Source organism: Canis lupus, chromosome X (assembly GCF_011100685.1).
Source record: "Canis lupus familiaris isolate Mischka breed German Shepherd chromosome X, alternate assembly UU_Cfam_GSD_1.0, whole genome shotgun sequence".
In the NCBI taxonomy this organism is placed as follows: Eukaryota; Metazoa; Chordata; class Mammalia; order Carnivora; family Canidae; genus Canis; species Canis lupus.
Genome location: NC_049260.1, coordinates 122465984 through 122485697, shown reverse-complemented (window position 1 = coordinate 122485697; position 19714 = coordinate 122465984). Strand labels below are relative to the sequence as shown.

The following is a 19714-nucleotide window of genomic DNA, read 5'->3' as shown; positions in this document are numbered from 1 at the left end:
CCTCGCCCTCCTCCTCGCCCTCCTCCTCCCCCTCTCCCTGCCCTGGACTCCAGATAGGCGCTATGTTCCTCGTGGTCCCATGCCTGGGACCTTGGACCAGAGTCTCGGACTCATGCCGAGGCCCCTAGTTGCTACCAGGTTAAACGGGGATACGAGCCTACAGCGGGCATACTTAAAGGAGGTGGGTGGCAGGCCACTGGGGATGTGGGCTGAGAATGAAGAGACCTTAACTCCGGGCAAGATGGACGGAGAGCCCTGCCAACAGGCCACTTGCACTCAGTATGGGGGGGCCTGGGGGTGCGGACTGGATGTGTGCTAAGAAGCTCACATGTGCCTGCAGGGTAGTAAACGTGTGTGAAGAAGGAGCATTTCAGCCCTTAAGTCCTCCTCGATTTGTAAAGCTTCCCTGTTTTCCTTTTCTTTGCTTAGGATCTCAAGTGCCCTGTCCTTGAGGGTCTGTATATCACAGAGCCTAAGACCATTCAGGAGCTGCTGTGCACTCCCTCGAAATACCGCTTGGAAATCCTGGAGTGGATGTGTGTTAGGTAACGTCTTTGTTGCTTCCTCCCCATCCCTGGGATGTGCCAGGCACCACTCAGCCCACCTGGGCAAATTGGGTGTTTGATACTGTGATAAGCAGTGGTACTCCGAGATGTCTCCATGCCCTACCGCAGGTCCTCATGAGAACAGCTGTTGCTAAGAAGTGCCAACCATGGAAACCATGCTTGAATTTGCCTTGAAAGTGCCGCCCCCACCCCCCATGCCAGGGCTTCAGGGGGTCTGTTTGCCACATTGCTAAACTGTTAACTTGGGCTTCTCACTGTTCTCATTTTACTAGTTTCAGGGCTGGCAGGGGCCTCAGTCTTTCCCTTCTCACACCGGATGTGTGAACTGTCTTGTGTCTTGCCATTGAGGAGTGAGAAGTAGAACCAAGACCCTGTTTCCCAGTCCTTCACAGCAAGCAGTGTCCTGCTGGGTGTGCCTGGCACTGTGCAAGGAAAGGAAAGCCTACTCAGATGGCGAGGGGCAAGATCCAGAAAGTCCCAAGTAATGTCTGTCTCTTGGGAACAGCAGTCCATGAGTTGAGCATCTGTCTTAAAGCTACAGTGGGGAAGGCTTGACTAAGCCTGTCATGGAGCACATGCTATGGTGGTGTTGAGCGTGACCCCCAGGGCCCTCTCTGGAGTGGCTATGGTTGGTTGGTACAGGAGTCTCTCAGGAGGCCAGGCCTGTTCCTCTTCAGCCTTGCTTCTCTGCCCTTGTAGCTAAGGGAGATGCCTGGGCAGGAGCCTGGTGGTGGAGCGGTGACGGTGCAGCCTACCCACAGCTGGCGCATCTGTCAAGCCACGGGACATCACCAGGCCTGGCCTTGGGCTGGGTGTCCTATGAGTGGCTGAGAGGGAGAAGAGGCATTTTTATGTTTGAGCCTCTACCTTTTCCAGCAGCCTGTCCTGCTGTCCTCCAGCCCTCCCCCAGGTCCTACCTCGGGCCTCTGCTCACAGCGCTCTCATACCCTATTGTTCTCTTCCTGTACACACCCTCAGGTCTCTGCATGTCGCACATTCTCTTATGTAGCTCACACATCCCAACTTCTTTTAAAAAGTCTCCAGCTTCCAGGGAAAAGCATATCCTTCTTCCCCCACCTGGATACCCACATTTTGATCATGCCTCTCGCAGAGCCCTCAGCCCATTGGTTCTGTCTTGGCCTGCTGTCCTGTCTAGCTATCCAAAGCACTGGGAGCTGCTGGAGGCCAGGTACCAGGCAGGACTCCTGTGTCCGCCCCAGGCTGCGGCACGATGTTGTACATACTTGAAATGAGCTCCATGCTGTTGGCTGACAAGCAGGTGCATGGACATGTGCACACCCGTGTATCATTCCAGGCACCTCAGGCACGGATGGGTGTCCCCAAGGCCTGGGGGCTCTGGCGACTGCAGAAGGCCCAGGCATGAGTCCCACTGTTGGGCATACCTCTGCAGTCTGAATGTTGCGGATGTTGGCACGGAGGAGGTGGCATCTGGGAGGGGATGGGTAATGGTGGATGCTCATTTCAATAGGAGTGAAGAATCGAGGTGTGGAAGGGAGAGCTGGGCAGCAGTGGCCTGAGCAGCAGCCTAGGGCAGCTCATGCAGAGCCTTGCAAGCCCCGTGAGGGCCTTTCCACTTTATGCTCTGGGCAGGGCAGTCATGGGACCAGGGAAGCATCACACTGAAGTTAGCATTTTGGCAAGGTGACTCGGGAGTTCTGTGGTGGATGGATTTGGAGGGGTGAGAGTGGAGGCAGGGAGACTGACATGGAGACTGTTCCAAGAGCCCCAGGAAAAGGTGACAGGAACCTGGCTTGGAGTGACAGATGGCTCGCATCATGGCCACTGCCAACCCTGAAAGTGCATGGTCCAGGAGTCTGGGAGGAGAGGCAGTAGTGGCGATGGCCTAGACTAGTGCAGGGGTCTCAAGTGTTCTCCCAGGACGAGGGGGGCATAGCCATGTCTTGGAGGTGCTCTCATGGAGGGAGCCCAGATTTGCTGGGCTTAGGCTGATGCTGGGGACTGGGTCACCCTAGTGGGTGGGAGGGGTGGGTGGGAATCTATGGGTACATTCTTCAAATGCTTTCAGTACTTTTATAAATACAAGGAGCTGAATTCTTGGAGGAATAGATAGGGAATGTACAGTTGTATCCTACCATCCCAAGCTGGCAAAGGACCATAGGGTTTTCAAGGTCCCCAAAAGAGGATTGGATAGAGCTCAGCTTCTCCCACATTTCATGTTGGCTTTCTTTGCACATAGATTCACCAGTTCAGCCCTCACTTAGGGCTGCCTGGTCCACCCCGCTCTGGGTGGAACCTGGAAGCTGCACCCAGCCTTGGCCTTGGGGCTCAGCATGCTGGCTCTGGGGGACCCGTGGGCTGAGCTGGCCCTCGGTGTGGGGGCAGGGCCGAGCTGCAGGGCCCCCTGCGTGGCTGAATTCAAGGCACCTGGGTTTCCTTGACTCCCAAAGAGCTGTACTTGCTTTTAAGACCTTGAGTGCCTTTAGTGTCTGCCCTGCTCCCTGCTGCCTCGGGAAGATCAGCTTTAATGAAAGCCCTTTCTGAGTGAGGTCACTTAGGCTTCTGTGGATTTGTTCTTTAGTGTGGTGAAGTGGTTTGCCATAGTCCAGCCTGATGGATCGCTGAGTGTGCTCTGCTGCTTGCTGTTTCAGAAGTGGGAATGTTGCCCAGCAACCAGGCCCGGGGCCCAGCCTCGTAGCATTGCGCATGGTGGGGGCTTCTTCTGCCCCTCCTGCCCCACCCCTCTTTGGCAGAATAGCTGGTTGCCTTAGTGAGTCGTGAAGACAGGCGGTGCAGCCGAGGCCCCCCCTCTGCTCTAGTCCTACAGCGTGGGGCCTGGGACCTCAGGTCCAGGGTGGCCCCGCCAGCTCGCAGGGTGCCAGTACGGTCAGGGTAGGTGTGACCTGGGACGCAGGCATTCATTTGGAGGCATGGTCCCAGGGAAGAAGTGAGCCCTCTCCACGCTAGGTTGGCAGGTCCTGAGCGCCGGCGGGCCTCTGCACCGCAAGGGCAGAGTCGAGCCTGGCCCTCACTATCCTGTGGAGAGAACCTCTATCTTTCCGTAGGGAGGGCCTGCCCTGGTGGTGGGCCCCGAGGCCCCCTGGCAGGCAGGCGGAGCTCTTCCTCCCGGGCCTTGGTGCTGTGCTAGGCCCAGAGCTCAGGGCGGGGATGTAGTGCTCAGACTGTCCCCTGCTCATGATAGAGACCCCCTAGGGGGCCTGCCGGGGTATTATAGCTCTTACTGCCTTTATTATTTTTTTTAAAGATTTTTATTTATTCATGACATTCAGAGAGAGAGGCAGAGACACAGGCAGAGGGAGAAGCAGGCTCCACGCGAAGAACCCGATGTAGGACTTAATCCCGGGACTCTGGGATCACGCCCTGAGCCGAAAGCAGACGCTCAACCGCTGAGCCACCCAGGCGTCTCCCCTTACTGCTTTTAGATGTGGTCTGTGTCTGGAAACGATTTTGCCCATTAGCTTGCGGTCTTATGGCAAAGTGCTTATGAATGGCCACTGTCGCGTTTATCTCTCTGGTATCGTCAAGGTTGGGGCTCTGCTGGACCCTCGAGGGGACAGCTGGGATTGCTCTCTCTCAACCTGGGAGGCTGAAGCTGTGATCCCAGAGCCTATCACACTAGGAGCCCCCAAAAGGTTTAAAGCTGTGACCTGGAGCAGCATAATCTCACAACGATTGAAGCTTTTCTAAAAAGAGAAAATGTCCTTGTTTTGAAAGAGCTAAGCATGGACATTTACTGACGGCAGATTACTCCATGGCAAGAGGTCATGGTCATTCACTTATTAATATACACTGGCTGCCTGTTTTGTGCTGGTCGCCATGGCATTAGACCCCAAAAGCATAGAATAGAAAGTTGTCTCCGGGCCTCAGTGAGCCTGCAGTCTGGGAGGTGAGAGCCCAAGGGGAGGACAGTGCTCAGGTCCTGCTGTGATGGCGGGACACCAGAGTGTCTGTGGGCATGCCTGGCTCTTCCCCAGCTTCCCTGGGGAGGTGAAGTCAGTCGTGGCCTTCTCGGGACTCGTCAGAGCCAGTGTGCCTGGGCCAGGTGGGAAGAAAGTACTCCAGGCCGAGAAGAGCAGATGCACACGTGTACATCGTGGTGTGAGGGGACACCCAGGCAGGGCCTTGGGGGACATTCTTTAAACAAACTGGTATCATGGTTGAAAGAAAAGTCAGCCCCTTGGTTCCTCCTGAGAAACAGCTTCCAGCTCTGAGGAATTGAAGATTTTCCTCTTGGGCAGCCGTTTTGGTTTTTTATCATGAGAATTTAAATTGCAGTATTCAGATTCACAGTTCTGAGGTATGCTTTCAGAAATATTTTGTGTTTTTCTTCCGTGATACTTATGGAGTTGAAAGTCACATCACATAAAATCATCCATTTTGAAGTGAACATTTCAGCGGGATAGAGCACGTGCACAAATAATTCACTTTTTCAGAGCGTGTGTAAGGAGGGGTCATGAGGGGGCCTCTGCTGCCCACTCGGGACTGACCAGTTTTGCTCTTTCCCCGCAGGGTCTGTCCCTCCTGGCAGGAGAAGTCCAGCTCGCTAAAGGGGGCCCCAGTTGAGGTGAAGATCCAAGGTGGGTCTGTGTTATGGGAGTTTGGAGTGGGGTGGTGGATTCTGGACAATTCTGAGCTTATACGTGGCCTCCTTAGCAAGTTGTACTGAATTTCCCATGAGATGGTGTTTACTTCTGGCTGGTGCATACCCTGGAGATCTTGCCAGAGCCTTCTAGAATCGCAGCACACCCCTCCGCACTCACACACTGCAGATGGACAACGGGGACAGTTCTTATATGGGCATGTGAGCAAGATCAAGGATGTGTGACCCTGTCCGGCCCATCCATGAAGGCACTGGAGGCAGAGACTGGTTCTTGCCAATGCTTCCGACGGTTCACTCCCCATCTTCCCGCTACGTGCACGCTGGGCAGCTCTCCACAGGGGCTTGTCTTATAACTGTTTCTTTTCTATCCTTTGTTGGCAGAAACTGTCCTTAATCCGGTAACAAATATTAGGTAACGGGAAGTAAATTACAGCCCTCACCTTGGGGTCTCTAAAAGTCTAATTTTCTCTGGGCCTGCATTTGGCTCAGCAGCTCTGGTAGGGGGGTGACCTGGACCTTGGAGCCCAGCCCTCACTGCCAGATTAGATGTCCAGGGACAGTTGTCCTCGAGGCCAAAATGGGCCAGAAGAATGGGGCGTTGTATCTTGGAGCCTGCAGGGCTGGCCTGTGGGCCGGTCTGGGCTGCACAGAAGCACCGCCCTCCCCGGTGTGTTACATCTGGCACTTTCCTACTGCTGGGACCACGTCCAGGCCTGGCAAACCTGGCTGTCAGACGACATTGGAATTCTTTAACGTGCACCCCTCAAGGATTCCGACCCTGCCCTTAGCCCAGCCAAAGCCTTGACCTTGCCATCCCCAGCCTTGGCTTCTTCTTCCGTGATGCGGGGGTGATAACCTCAGCCTTGCCCACCTCATGGGAGTGCGCGGAGTGTCAGAGCAGGTGGTAGACACAAGTGTCTGTCCATGGGTAGATTCCTCCAAAGAGGATTTGGAGGATTCATGAATTCGTTTGACCAGTATTTGTGGAGCATTTCCTGTGCACCTGGCATTGTGCTTGGTGCTGGCTGCGGCTGTGGATCGTGCCGCTCACGTGGCACTTGGGTGCCAGATGGGGAAGACAGGTGGTAAATGAAGGCAGCAAAATTCTGTACTGGATGGTGAGAAGTGCCATAAACCGAGCCAGGTGAGGGCAAAGTGGCGCATGGGTGGGTTGGGAGAAGGGTGGTCCTGTTCAGTTAAGGTCATTGAGGAAAGCCTCCCCATTAAACACACCAATAAAAAATAAATTTATTATTAAAAAAACAAAGAAATTGATTTTAAAAATCATCTCCATAAAAAAAATAAATAAACACAGACTTGCAGTGAGGGAGGAAGCAAGCTGGGCACATAGCAGAAAGAATAGCGTTCAGGGCAAGAGAACAGCAAGTGCAAAGGGCCTGAGGTGGGTTTGCATGTGCCTTGTGGCTGTGAGGAGCACCCAGGAGGCCCGGGTGGCTGGTGCAGAGTGGAGGGCAAGGGGAGAGTGGCGGGGTGAGGGCAGAGAGGCAGCTGGGCTGGCCACATCAGGCCCTGGAAGGACAGCTTTTATGCTGAGGAAAGCTGCGGCCTGACTTCAGGTTTAACAGGGTCCCTAAGGCCACTGAGCTGAGAACAGGAGGCCTGGGCAGAGGCAGGGAGACCGCTGGAACGCTGTTGCAGTGATGCAGGCAGGAGACAGGAGGGGGCCTGCAGAGTGGAGCGTTGGCCAGATCCTGGGCTTACCGTGAACGGTGGGTTGGCCACACTCACTAAGACTTGGATATGGGCTAAGCAGGAGAGGAGCCGTGGAGGACACGAGGATTTGGGGTGAAGGGTTGTAGGCAGTGGGCATGCTTAGGGGTGTAACTGCTATTCATACAGTGTTTCCAGGGTTACTAATGCTTTCACGCGGACGCTCTGCTTGCTTCTTGCCCGGATCTTTCCAAAGCAGATGCCAGAGTTATGCCTGTTCTACTGCTGAGCCATCGGGGGTAGGAGCTGGGCCTTGCCTATGAAGGAGTAAGGGCATTGCTACAGGGCCAGGTCGGGGCTCAGAGCAGGCATTGGCCCCAGGCTTTCTAGCTCCAAGTCTTGGCCCTTCTCCATATACCAGATGCTTACTCAGAAAATGTCCAGAGCACCCTGTAAGATGTGGCTGGGCAGTCCCTGCACCACGCTGTGACTCGGTTTCCCAATCTGTAAAATGGGGCTGTGGCCCACCTCCTAGAGTTGCCAGCAAAGTGAAAGGAGATGATGCTGATAAAGGCCTGTGGGAAACTGATGCACATGAGCCGTGGTTCCTTCTGCTTTGACCTGGCGAGTTCTCTGGAAGGGTGGTGGCATACAGCAGCCTGGGAAGGTTCCCTGACCACTGTCAGCTTCTCAGGTAGCTGGCTGGCCTCTGCTAGATGCCAGGGTTCCTTATGTGGAAGAGCATCAGATGCGACCCCTTATTTCCGTCCAGGAAACTGGTGCCCAGGGATGTGCAAGTCATACAGCAAGGAGCAGTCCTGAGGGTGTTGTCCCCCTGCCTCCTGTCCGCCCAGGCCTTCTGGGCCCCAGCCTGGCTCCTTGGGCAGCAGCCTGCCAATGCCGGAGCAGGAGTGCTCTCACCAGAGTGGCGCCCGGCGCTCTGCACGTTCGTGCACCCCTGGGTGTTTGGCTGGGCGTCTGCAGTAACAGGAGACCCTGTGTTCCAACAGAGATGGTGAAACTAGGCCATGAGCTGATGCTGTGTGGGCTGGCTGACCAGGAGCTCCTGAAGGTAAGACAGGGTCCTCTCTGTCCCCACAGACTGGGGTCCTCAGTAAGGCTGGGTTAGGGGTGGGAAGGGTTTCTTCCTCCAGGCCTTTGCTCCTCAGGCCAGGGAGCCAGCATCCCCAGCCACTGCTCCTGAGTCTCCCCACCCCGGGGTGGGGGGCGGGCAGGAATCTATAGGATTCCCTTGCACAGACCCCAGCCCTCCCTAGGGCCAAGGGGGGATCACAACTAAGGAGGCTGGAGGCAGATCTTTGGTTATGGTGACCCGAGGGACAGAGCCTATCCCGTCCTTGGCTGAAGACTTCAGGCACAATGGCACCGTGGTGCTTTGTGTGTCGGCAGTTGGGACACTCATCTGTGGCGGGAGGTACTTGTCCTCGTCCCATTTCACAGGGGAGTTGTCAAACCTAGTCATGCTATGGTCACCTAGTGACAGGGCCTGGCCTCAAACCCAGGCCCCTGGTCCCCAGCCCGCGCACTCATCCCTGACTAGCTGCCCCCTGAAGCTCTCTATACACAGGCGGCCCTAATCCACGCCCACGTCACTCAAAGAATCCGCACCCCCGCCCTTAAAATCTCATCAAAGTTTGAAACTATTAGGTTTACATTTTGGCAATGATAAATAATGCTATGAATGCCACTGTGTGTGTTTTTAACTGAAGACATGTTTTGAGTTCTTTTGGGTATATAGCTATAGGTGTAGAACCGACAGACCAGTGTAGTGATGTACGCTGAACTTTTTGAGGAATTTTGTGCCAGGCTTTTCCAAAGTGACTGCACCATTTTACATTCCTACCAGCAGTTGTGTGAGGCTTCCAGTTTCTCCACACCCTCACCAACATCTGTTCATTGTTCGTTGTTTTGACTCCAGCCATCCTGGGGGGGTGGTGGTGGTGGGGAGGGCCATCTCATTGTGGTTTTGATTTGCAGTTCCCTGGTGACTGATGATGCTGAGCATCTTTTCACGTGCCTATTGGTCATTTGTAGGTCTTTACAGAAATGTCTATATTCGGTTCTTTGGCCCACTTGATTTGTCTTTCATTGTTGAGTTGTAAGAATTTTTTATATTTCCTGGATACGAACCATGTCAGACCATTCCCATTCCCGATGCATACTCTGGAGCACAAGTTTCTAGTTTTGATGAAGTCTATAATTTATTAACTTTTTCTCGTGTTGCTTGTGCTTTTGGCATTGTATCTAAGAATCCAGTGCCAAATCCAAAGTCATGAAGATCGACGCTTGTATTATCTTCTAAGAGTTATAGTTTTAGTTCTTACAATTAGGTCTTTGATCCATTTTGAGTTAGTTTTATATATGGTGTATGGTATGTGTCCCTCCTCGTTCTTTTGCAAGTACCTGTTTAGTTTTCCCAGCACCATTTGTCGAAAAGACCATTTGTGCCTCATTGAATTGTCTTGGCATCCTCGTTGAAAATCATTTAGCTGTAAATGTGAAGGTTTTATTTCTGGATTCTCCATTCTGTTCCATTGATCTGTACTTCTGTCCTTATGCCACACTGTCTTGATTACTGTAGCTTTATAGTCAGTCGTAATGTGTGAATCTTTCAATTTTGCTCTTTTTAATGATTGTCTTGTCTATTTTTAACCAAATCCAATTCAGTGAGCCAATTCAGTTCCCTTGGATTTCCATATGAATTTTGGAATCAGGTTGTAAATTTCTGCAAAAGAGCCAACTGGAATTTTGATGAAGATTTTGTTGAATCTGTGGATCATTTTGGAGAGTATTGTCATCAACTATATTAAGTCTTCCTATACATGAACATGGGGTGTCTTTCCATTTATTTAAGTGTTCCTTAATTTCTTCTGAGGCTGTTTTATAGCTTCCAGTGTACACATCTAAATATATTGCTAAGCATTTTATTCTTTATGATGCTGTTATAATTGGAATTATTTTCTTTAACTTTCATTTAAATTCACCTTAGTTAAAAAAATAAAAAAATAAATTCACCTTAGTTAACACATAATATATTATTATTTTAGGGGTAGAACTTTGTGATTTGCCAGTTGCATATAACACCTGGTGCTCATTACATCAAGTCCCTCCTTAAGGCCCATTACCCAATTACCCTATCCGCCCACCCCACTCCCCTCCAGCAACCCTCACTTTGTTTCCTAGAGTTGAGAGTCTCTTATGGTTTGCCTCTCTGTTTTCATCTTATTTTATCTTCCCTTCCCCTATGTTCATCTGTTTTGTTGCTTAAATTCCACATATGAGTGAAAACATATGGTATCTGTCCTCTCTGACTGACTTATTTCGCTTAGCACAATACCCTCTAGTTCCATCCATGTCATTGCAAATGGCAAGATTTCATTCTTTTTGATGCCTGGGTAATACTCCATTTGTGTGTGTGTGTGTGTGTGTGTGTGCGCGTGTGTGTGTACACCACCCCTTCTTTATCCATTTATCTGTTGATGAACATCTGGGCTTTTTCCATAGGTTGGTTGTTGTGGACATTGCTGCTATAAGCATTGGGATGCAGGTGCCCCTTCCAATCACTGTTTCTGTCCTTTGGTTAAATACCTAGTAGTGCAATTGCCAGGTCTTGGGGAGCTCCACTTTTAACTTTTTGAGGACCCTCTATACAGTTTTCCAGAGTGGCTGCACCAGGTTGCACTCCCACCAACAGTGTAAGAGGTTCCCCTTTCTCTGCATCCTCCCCAACATCTGTTGTTTCCTGACGTGTTCATTTTAGCCATGCTCACTGGTGTGATTTGCATTTCCCTGGTGACTAATGATGTGGAGCAGTTTTTTCATGTATCTGTTGGCCATTTGTATGTTTTCTTTGGAGAAATGTCTATTCACGTCTTCTGCCCATTTCTTGACTGGATTTTTTGTGTTTTGGGTGTTGAGTTTGATGAGTTTTTAAATAGACTTTGGATGCTAGCCCTTTATCTAATATATCATTTGCAAATATTTTCTCACATTCCATAGATTGCCTTTTAGTTTTATTGACTGTTTCTTTTGCTGTGCAAAACCTTTTTATCCCGATGGAGCCCTAATAGTTCATTTTTGCTTTTGTCTCCCTTGCTTCTAGAGACATGTCTAGCAAGAAGTTGCTGTGGCTGAGGTCATAGCGGTTGCTGCCTGTGTTCTCCTTTAGGATTTTGATGGATTCCTGTCCCACATTTAGGTCTTTTGTTAATTTTGAGTTCATCTTTGTGTCTGGTGCAAGAGAATGGTCCAGTTTCATTCTTCTGCGTGTGACTGTCCAGTTTCCCCAACACCATTTGTTGAAGAGACTGTCTTTTTTCCGGTGGATATCTTTCCTGCTTTGTCAAAAATTAGTTGACCTTGGAATTAAGGATCCGTGTCTGGATTCTCTGTTCTGTTCCTTGATCTATGTGTCTGTTTTTGTGCTAGAACCATACCGTCTTGATGATCATAGCTTTGTAATGCAGCTTGAAGTCAGACATTGTGATGCCTCCAGCTTTGGTTTTCTTCTTCAACATTCCTTTGGCTATTCAGGGTCTTTTCTGGTTCCATACAAATTTCAGGATTGTTTGTTACAGCTCTGTGAGAAATGCTGGTAGTGTTTCAGTAGGGATGGCATTGAATGTATAGATTGGTTTGGGTAGTATAGACATTTTAATAGTATTTGTTCTTCCAGTCCATGGGCATGGAATGTTTTTCCATTTCTTTGTGTCTTCCTCAGTTTCTTTCATAAGTGTCTGTAGTTTTCAAAGTACAAATACTTTACCTCTTTGGTTAGGTTTATTCCTAGATGTATCTTATGGGTTTTGGTGCAATTGTCATTGGGATTGATTCCTTGATTTCTGTTTCTGCTGCATCACTGTTAGGGTATAGAAATGCAACTGACTTCTGTGCATTGATTTTATATCCTGCAACTTTGCTGAATTCCTGTATCAGTTCTAGCAATTTTGGGGGGAGTCTTTTGGGTTTTCTACATGGAGTATCATGTCGCCTGTGAAGAGTGAAGAATAAGTTTGACTTCTTCTTTGCTGATTGGGATACCTTTTTGTTGTTGTTGTCTGATTGCTGAGGCTAGGGCTTCCAGCACTATTTTGAACAACAGTGGATGAGTGGATCCAAGAGTGGATGTCCTGTCGTGTTACTGACCTTAGGAGAAAAACTCTGTTTTTCCCTGTTGAGGATGATATTCTCTGTGAGTCTTTCATATTTTGCCTTTATGATGTTGAGGTATGTTCCCTCTACCCCTACATGGTGGAGGGTTTTTATCAAGAAAGGATGCTGTATTTTGTCAGATGCTTTTTCTGCATCTATTCAGAGGATCATATGGTTCTTATCCTTTCTTTCGTTAATGTGATTTATCACACTGATTGATTTGAACCACCCTGTAGCCCAGGAATAAATCCCACTTGGTCGTGGTGAGTAATCCTTTTGATGTACTGTTGGATCCTATTGGCTAGCATCTTAGTGAGAATTTTTACATCCATGTTCATTAGGGATATTGGTCTGTAATTCTCCTTTTTAGTGGGGTCTTTGGTTTTGGAATCGAGGTAATACTGGCCTCATAGAATGAGTTTGGAAGTTTTCCTTCCATTTCTGTCGTTTTGGAATAGTTTTAGAAGAAGAGGTATTAATTCTTCTTTAAATGTTTGGTAGAACTCCCCTCGGAAGCCATTCGGCCCTGGACTCTTGTTTGTTGGGAGAAATTTGATTACTGATTCCATTTCTTTGCTGGTTTGGGTCTGTTTAGCTTTTCTATTTCTTCCTGTTTCAGTTTTGGTAGTTTATATGTATCTAGGCATGCATCCATTTCTTCCAGGTTGCCTAATTTGTTGGCATATAATTGCTCATAATATTCTCTTATAATTGTTTGTATTTCTTTGTTATTGGTTGTGATCTCTTTCATTCCTGATTTTATTTGGATCCTTTGTCTTTTCTTTTTGATAAGTCTGGCCAGGGGTTTATTGATCTTATTAATTCTTCCAAAGAAACAGCTTCTAGTTTCATAGATCTGTTCTGTTTTTTATTTTATTTATTTTTAAATATTTTTTTAAATTTATTTATTCATAGAGATGCAGAGAGAGAGAGAGACGCAGAGACACAGGCAGAGGGAGAAGCAGGTCAATGCAGAGAGCCCGACATGGGACTCGATCCAGGGTCTCCAGGATCACGCCCTGGGCTGCAGGCGGCGCTAACCTGCTATGCCACCGGGGCTGCCCTGTTCTGTTTTTTAGAAAAATTTCTACATCATTGATTTCTGCTCTTCTCTTTATTATTTCTCTTCTCTTGCTGGCTTTAGGCTTTATTTGCTGTTCTTTCTGTAGTTCCTGTAGGTGTAAGGTTGTGTATTTGAGACTTTTATTGCTTCTCGAGGAAGGCCTGTCTTGCTATATACTTCCCTCTTAGGACCACCTGTGCTGCATCACAAAGGTTCTGAACTGGTATGTTTTCATTTTCATTTGCTTCCATGTGTTCTTTAAGTTCTTCTTTAATTTCCTGGTTGACCCATTCATTCTTTAGTAGGATGTTCTTTAACCCCCATGTATTTGTGGACCTTCCAAATTTCTTTCTGTGGTTGACTTCTAACTTCATAGCGTTGTGGTCTGAAAACATGCATGGTATGATCTTAATATTTTTATACTTGTTGAGACCTGATTTGTGACCCAATATGTGATCTATTCTGGAGAATGTTCCATGTGCACTTGAGAAGAATGTGTATTCTTCTGCTTTAGGATGGAATGTTCTGAATATATCTGTGAAGTCCATCTGGTCCAGTGTGTCATTTGAAGCCTTTGTTTCCTTGTTGATTTTCTGTTTAGATGATCTGTCCATTGCAGTGAGTGGGATGTTAAAGTCTCCTTGTGTTACTGTATTATTGTCAGTGAGTTCCTTTATGTTTGTTATTACTTGGTTTATATGATTTGGCTGCTCCCAGGTTAGGGGTATAAATATTTACAGTTGTTAGATCTTCTTGCTGATAGACCCCTTTATTGTGATATAGTGTCCTTCATTTCTTATTATAATCTTTGGTTTAAAATCTAATTTGTCTGATATAAGGATTGCTACCCCAGCTTTCTTTTCGTGTCCAGTAGCACGATAAATAGTTCTCCACCCCCTTGCTTTCAATCTGGAGGTATCTTTAGGTCTAAAATGAGTCTCAAAAAAAAAATAAAATGAGTCTCTTATAAGCATCATATCAGCGGGTCTTTTTTTTTTTTAATCCAATCTGATACCCTATGTCTTGTGTTTGGAGCATTTAGCCCATTTACATTCAGAGTAATTATTGAAAGATATTAATTTAGTGCCATTGTATTACCTATACACTGTTTCTGTAGATTCTCTCTATTCCCTTCTGGTCTGTGTTACTTTTGGGTTCTCTCTCTCCTGCTTATAGAATCCCCTTTAAAAAAAAATCCCCTTTAGTATTTCTTGTGAGGCGGCTTTAGTGATCACAAATTCCTTTAGTTTTTGTTCGTCCTGGAAACTCTTGATCTCTCCTTCTATTCTGAATGACAGCCTTGCTGGAGAAAGTATTCTCAGCTGCATATTTTTCCCATTTAGCATGTTGGATCTATCATGCTAGTCCTTTCTGGCCTATCCCAGGTCCCTGTGGACAGGCCTGCTGCCAGCCCTATGTGTCTACCCTTGAAGGTTAAGGACCTCTTGTCCTGAGCTGTTTTCAGGATTTTCTCTTTATATTTATAATTTGCAAGCTTCACTATGTCAAGGTATTGATCTATTTTTGTTGATTTTGAGGGAGTTTCTCTGTGCCTCCTGCACTGGAGTGCCTGTTTCCTTTCCCAGATTAAGGAAGTTCTCAGCTATAATTTGTTCAAATAAACCTTCTGCCCCTTTCTCCTGCTCTTCATCTTCTGGAGCTCTTATAATACGGATATTATTTCCCTTTATGGGATTGCTGAGTTCCCTCAGTCTCTCTTCGTGGTCTAACAGTTTTCTTTCCCTCTTCTTTTCAGCTTCATTATTTTCCATCATTTTATCTTCTAGATCACTAATTTGCTCATTTGATTTGTTCATCCTCATTTTTGTGGCCTCCATTTGAGACTGTGTTGGTTGTAACATTTTTAAATTTTGGCATGACTAGATTTTAGTTCTTTTATCCCTACAGTCGAGGATTCTCTATTGTCTTCTATGCTTTTTCAAATCCAGCTAATATCCTTATAATTGTTGTTTTAAATGATAGTTCAGACATTTTACTCATCTGCATTGATTAAATTTCTGGCTGTTATTTCTTCCTGTTCTTTTTTGGGGGGTGAATTCCTCAATCTTGTCATTTTGGAGGAAGAAAAAAAAGAAATAATAAGAAAAAATAAAAAGTAAAAAATAACGTAAGATAAAATAAAATATGTCTCAGAAGCTAGATCCTACGTGTGCTTTGGTCTGCTTTTTATGAGAAAATTCCACGGGTTGTTTTCCTGGTTTCTAGTTGTGCAGCTTCGTTCTCCAAGACTTCTGATCGATTTTGTGGGTGTTCAGAATGATCTGATCTTTATCTAGCTGTGTTCTAGTGAGGAGGCAGGCTTAGGATCGCCCTACTCCTACACCATCTTACCACTCCCCCTGGAATTTTCTTAATTTCATCTTTGTATTACTCATTGCAAGTGTGTAGGAATACAATTAACTTTTGGATATTGCTCTTGTTTCCTGTCAGATTGCTAAACTTGTTTATTAGTTCTAATGATTTTTTTAGTAGATTCTTTAGGATTTTCTATATATGAGGTTGTGTCATTTACAAATAGAGATAGTTTTGTGTCTGCCTTTTCAATTTGCATGTTTTAATTTCTTGTTCTTGTATAATTGGTCCGGACAACATCTCCAGCACAGTGTTGAATAGAAGTGGTAAGAGTAGGCATCCTTGCCTTGTTCCTGATTTTAGGAGGAAAGCATTTGATCTTCACTGAGTATGATGTTAACTGTGAATTTTTTTAAGATTTTATTTATTTATTCACGAAAGACACACACACACAGAGAAAGAGAGAGAGAGAGAGAGAGAGAGAGAGAGAGGCAGAGACACAGGCTCCATGCAGGGAGCCCGACGTGGGACTCGATCCCGGGTCTCCAGGATCATGCCCTGGGCCAAAGGCAGATGCTCAACCACTGAGCCACCCAGGGATCCCTAACTGTGAATTTTTTATAGATAACCCTTTATCAGGTTGAGGGTGGTCTGTTCTATTCCTACTTGATAAATGTTTTTATGACAAGAGGGTGTTGAATTTTGTAAATGCTTTCTCTGTATCTACTGAGTTGATTATGTGGTTTTGTCCTGTATTCTTCCTTTGAGTTATTCCAAGTTTGTTTCTGGTATTATTTCACTTCTGTCTGAAGGATAGCCTTCAGCAATTTTTTCAGTCTGCTGGGTCCAAATTCTCTTAGAGTCCATTTATTTGGGTATGTACAGTTCCCCTTTATTTTTGGTGTATAGCTTTACTGATACAGAATTCTGGGTTTGCGATTCTTCTTTCTTTACCAGTTTCAATGAGTAATCTGCAATCATTTGAATAATTTTTTCCCTATGGGTCATACATTGTTTTTCTCCTGCTGCTTTGAGAGTTTTTCTTTGTCATTCGTTTTCAGCAGTTTGATTATGTGTTTGTGGAATATTTCTTTGGGTTTGTCCTGTTTGGATTCTCTCAGTTTCTCAAATCTGTAAATTTGTGTGTTTTTCTAAATTGGGCAGTTTTCAGCCATTGTACTTTCAAATATTTTTTTTTTCAGCTCACACAGTTTTCTCCCCTCTTTTTGGGACTCCTATGACACATGTGTTAGACCTTTTATTATGGTACACAGGTCCATGATGCTCTTGATTTTTTTCAATGCTTTTTTTCCTCTCTGTTGCTCACAGTGGAAGGTTGCTATTAATCTGTTTTCAAATTCACTGACTCTTGCCTCTGTCCCCCCATTCTGTTGTTTGGCCCATAAGTGAAATTTTTATTTCAGTTATTCTGTTTTCCAGCTCAAAAAGATATTTCCTGTTTTAAACAATTTTTTTTCTTTGCTGTTTTCTATTTTTTGTTTCAGGATTGTTCATGATTACTTATTTAGCATTTTTATGACTGCTTTAAATTTGTCAAGTAATTCCAACATCTGTACCATCTTGTGATTGGTATCTGTTGATTGTGTTTTGTCACGCAAATTGAGGTTTTCACGGTTTTCTTCATGGAGCCAAGTAATTTTGGATTGCATCCTGGACATTCTGCCTCTGACTTTGACTCTGGGCCTTATGAGATTTTATGGAGAGTGTTGGTATTTGTGTTTGTGCAGGAACTTGACCTTCTTAGGTTCGAGCTGCACGTTCTGCCTCCTTCCCTGGCCTGCGGTTCCAGCCAGTGTCAGCTCGGTTTCCGCGGCCTGTGTGCTGCTATTCCAGCCTGTCCTGTGTCTGTACCCCCCGATGCTCAGCCTGGGACCTGGCTCTTGGTCCCTCCCCTGTAATCATGCTTCCGTATGCTCCTCAAGATCAGATCTACCCCTGCATGGGTGGGGATGAGCCTAGGCATTCGTAAACAGATTTATAGGGTCACTTTCCCTAGATCTTCCTTCCCTGTCATCTCTTTGATACTGTCTGGCTCCTGAGGAAAGAGCCAGCCTCTGCTGTCCTGCAGCCATAAACCACCCACTTCTGTGAGTGTACCACAGTGGTGGGAGGACAGAGTGGAAGAAGCAGTAACACGGTTTGGCCCCCCTCATAGCTCCACTGAATGCAGAGGAAGGTTCCCTGCTCCCAGAGTGGTTTTCTGTTATCAGCCGCTTTTGTTGCTGCTGCCCCCCCTTGACATGGTGTTGCCTGGTGTCTGGGGCCATAGAGCACAGGGAGAGAGAAAAGCCCTTCCAAGACTATAGACACCTGCCACATGCTTTCTGTCATGTGGGAGGAGAAACCTGGTCCCTCTGGCTTCCATGGATCTGTAACCCCTCCCTTTTTATCTGTAAGGATTTTTTTCATTGTGGTAAAATGCACATAGCATAATATTTACATTTTTTTTAAAAGAAGATTTTATTTATTCGAGAGAGAGAGAGAGAGAGAGGCGCGCAGAGACACAGGCAGAGGGAGAAGCAGGCTCCATGCAGGGAGCCTGACGTGGGACTCGATCCCGGGTCTCCAGGATCATACCCTGGGCTAAAGACGGCGCCAAACTGCTGGGCCATTGGGGCTGCCCAATATTTACCTTTTTGAAAAATAATTTACCTCTTATTTGAGAGAGAGAGAAAGCACAAGCGGAGGAGGGTAGGGGGAGAGGGAGAAGCAGTGGGGAGCTCAATGGAAGACTTGATCCCAGGACCCTGGGATCATGATCTAAGCCAAAGGCAGATGCTTAAGTGACTGAGCCATCCAGGTGCCCAAGTATTTACCATTTTAACCATTAAAAAAAATCCCAGCAGTCTCCAAAGGGTTCTTTTTAAAAATATATTATTTTTGTTGTGGTAAAATACACATAAAGTTCCCCATCTGAACTATTTTTAAGTGTGCAGTAAGCAGCACTAAGTATATCTATCTAGTCCCAGAACATTTTAATCACCCTAAAAGGGGATCCTGTGGTCATTAAGCTGTCACTCCCCATTATCCACAGGCCCTGGTACCCACTATTCTCCTGTCTCTATTTCATATAAGTGGAGTCATACAGTATATGGCCTTTTGTAATGGCTTCTTCACTTAGCACAATATTTTTTTTAAAGATTTTATTTATTTGAGAGAGCATGAGTGGTGGAAAGGCATGGAGAGTAGTAGAAGAGGGGGAGAGGAAGAAGAGAGGACGAAGGATAAGCAGACTCCTGGCTGAGCAGGGAGCCTGACATGGGGCTCCATCCCATGACCTTGGGACCATGACCTGAACTGAATGCAGTTGTTTAACCAACTGAGCCACCCAGGTCCCCCTAGGCACAATATTTTCAAGGGTCATTCATGATGGAACATGGATCAGTACTCCATTCCTTTTTATGGAATACAGAATAAATACAGAAGAATTATTTATGTTGGTATTATTGAGAGCTGGGAGTTGGGGCATGGGGGAAAGGAGATACTGGTGTAATATTATTAGGTTTGGTCAAACCCTGTAGTCTGGAATTTGGATTGGGAATATCAGTGTGAATTGTTACTGTTTATTTTCACTTAAAAAACAGTGCAGGAATATCTGTGTATGTCCTTGCTTTGTCCTCTTAAAAGGCCAAAGACAATGACACTCCAATTGTAAGACAGGCCTGAGACAGGAAATGTAGCAATTGAGTCTGGAATGGCTTGTACACGAGAGAACAGGTACATCTGAAGGAGCCAGCTAGTGAGAGAAGCCCTCATTGGCCAAAGAGAGGACATTGTGCGCATGGTGTATCATGCGTTGTAAGTACAGTGACTGTGGTAGACTGAGGACCTTTGTGTGAATTCTAATGCATGAGTTCACAATGCCTTTAAAAAATCTACTTTGATACCAAAAGGACTAGTAAAGAAAAAAAAAATAGATCAATTAGACTTCACTAAAATGAGCAACTTTTTTTAAAAAAGATTTTATTCATTTACTCATGAGAAACACAGAGAGAGAGAGAGAGGCAGAGACACAGGCGGAGGGAGAAGCAGGCTCCCTGTGGGGAGGCCGATGCAGAACTCGATCCCAGGACCCCGGGATCACGACCTGAGCCAAAGGCAGATGCTCAACTGAGCCACCCGGGTGCCCCTCCTTTGGTGTTTCAGAGGACATCAAGAGAGTGAAGAGAATGCACAGAATGAAAGAGTCTTTGTCATCCGTGGATCTGACAAGGATCTAGTATCCAGAATGTATACATAAAGAACTCTTAGAACTCAGTAAGAAAATAGCAAGTAACCCAACTCAGAAATGGGCAGAGGATCTGAATA

The 19714-nt window shown here is 46.5% G+C and overlaps 1 protein-coding gene across 1 annotated transcript in view; it reads left to right on the top strand.

The window, feature by feature from the left end:
* The window catches only part of HAUS7 (HAUS augmin like complex subunit 7), a 30179-nt gene that overhangs the window by 550 nt on the left and 9915 nt on the right, over positions 1-19714 (top strand). Inside the window, exons 2-4 of the mRNA XM_038588641.1 lie at positions 430-545; positions 5076-5143; positions 7848-7909. Coding sequence (XP_038444569.1) covers positions 430-545; positions 5076-5143; positions 7848-7909 — 246 coding nt within the window. The remainder of the gene's footprint in view (positions 1-429; positions 546-5075; positions 5144-7847; positions 7910-19714) is intronic.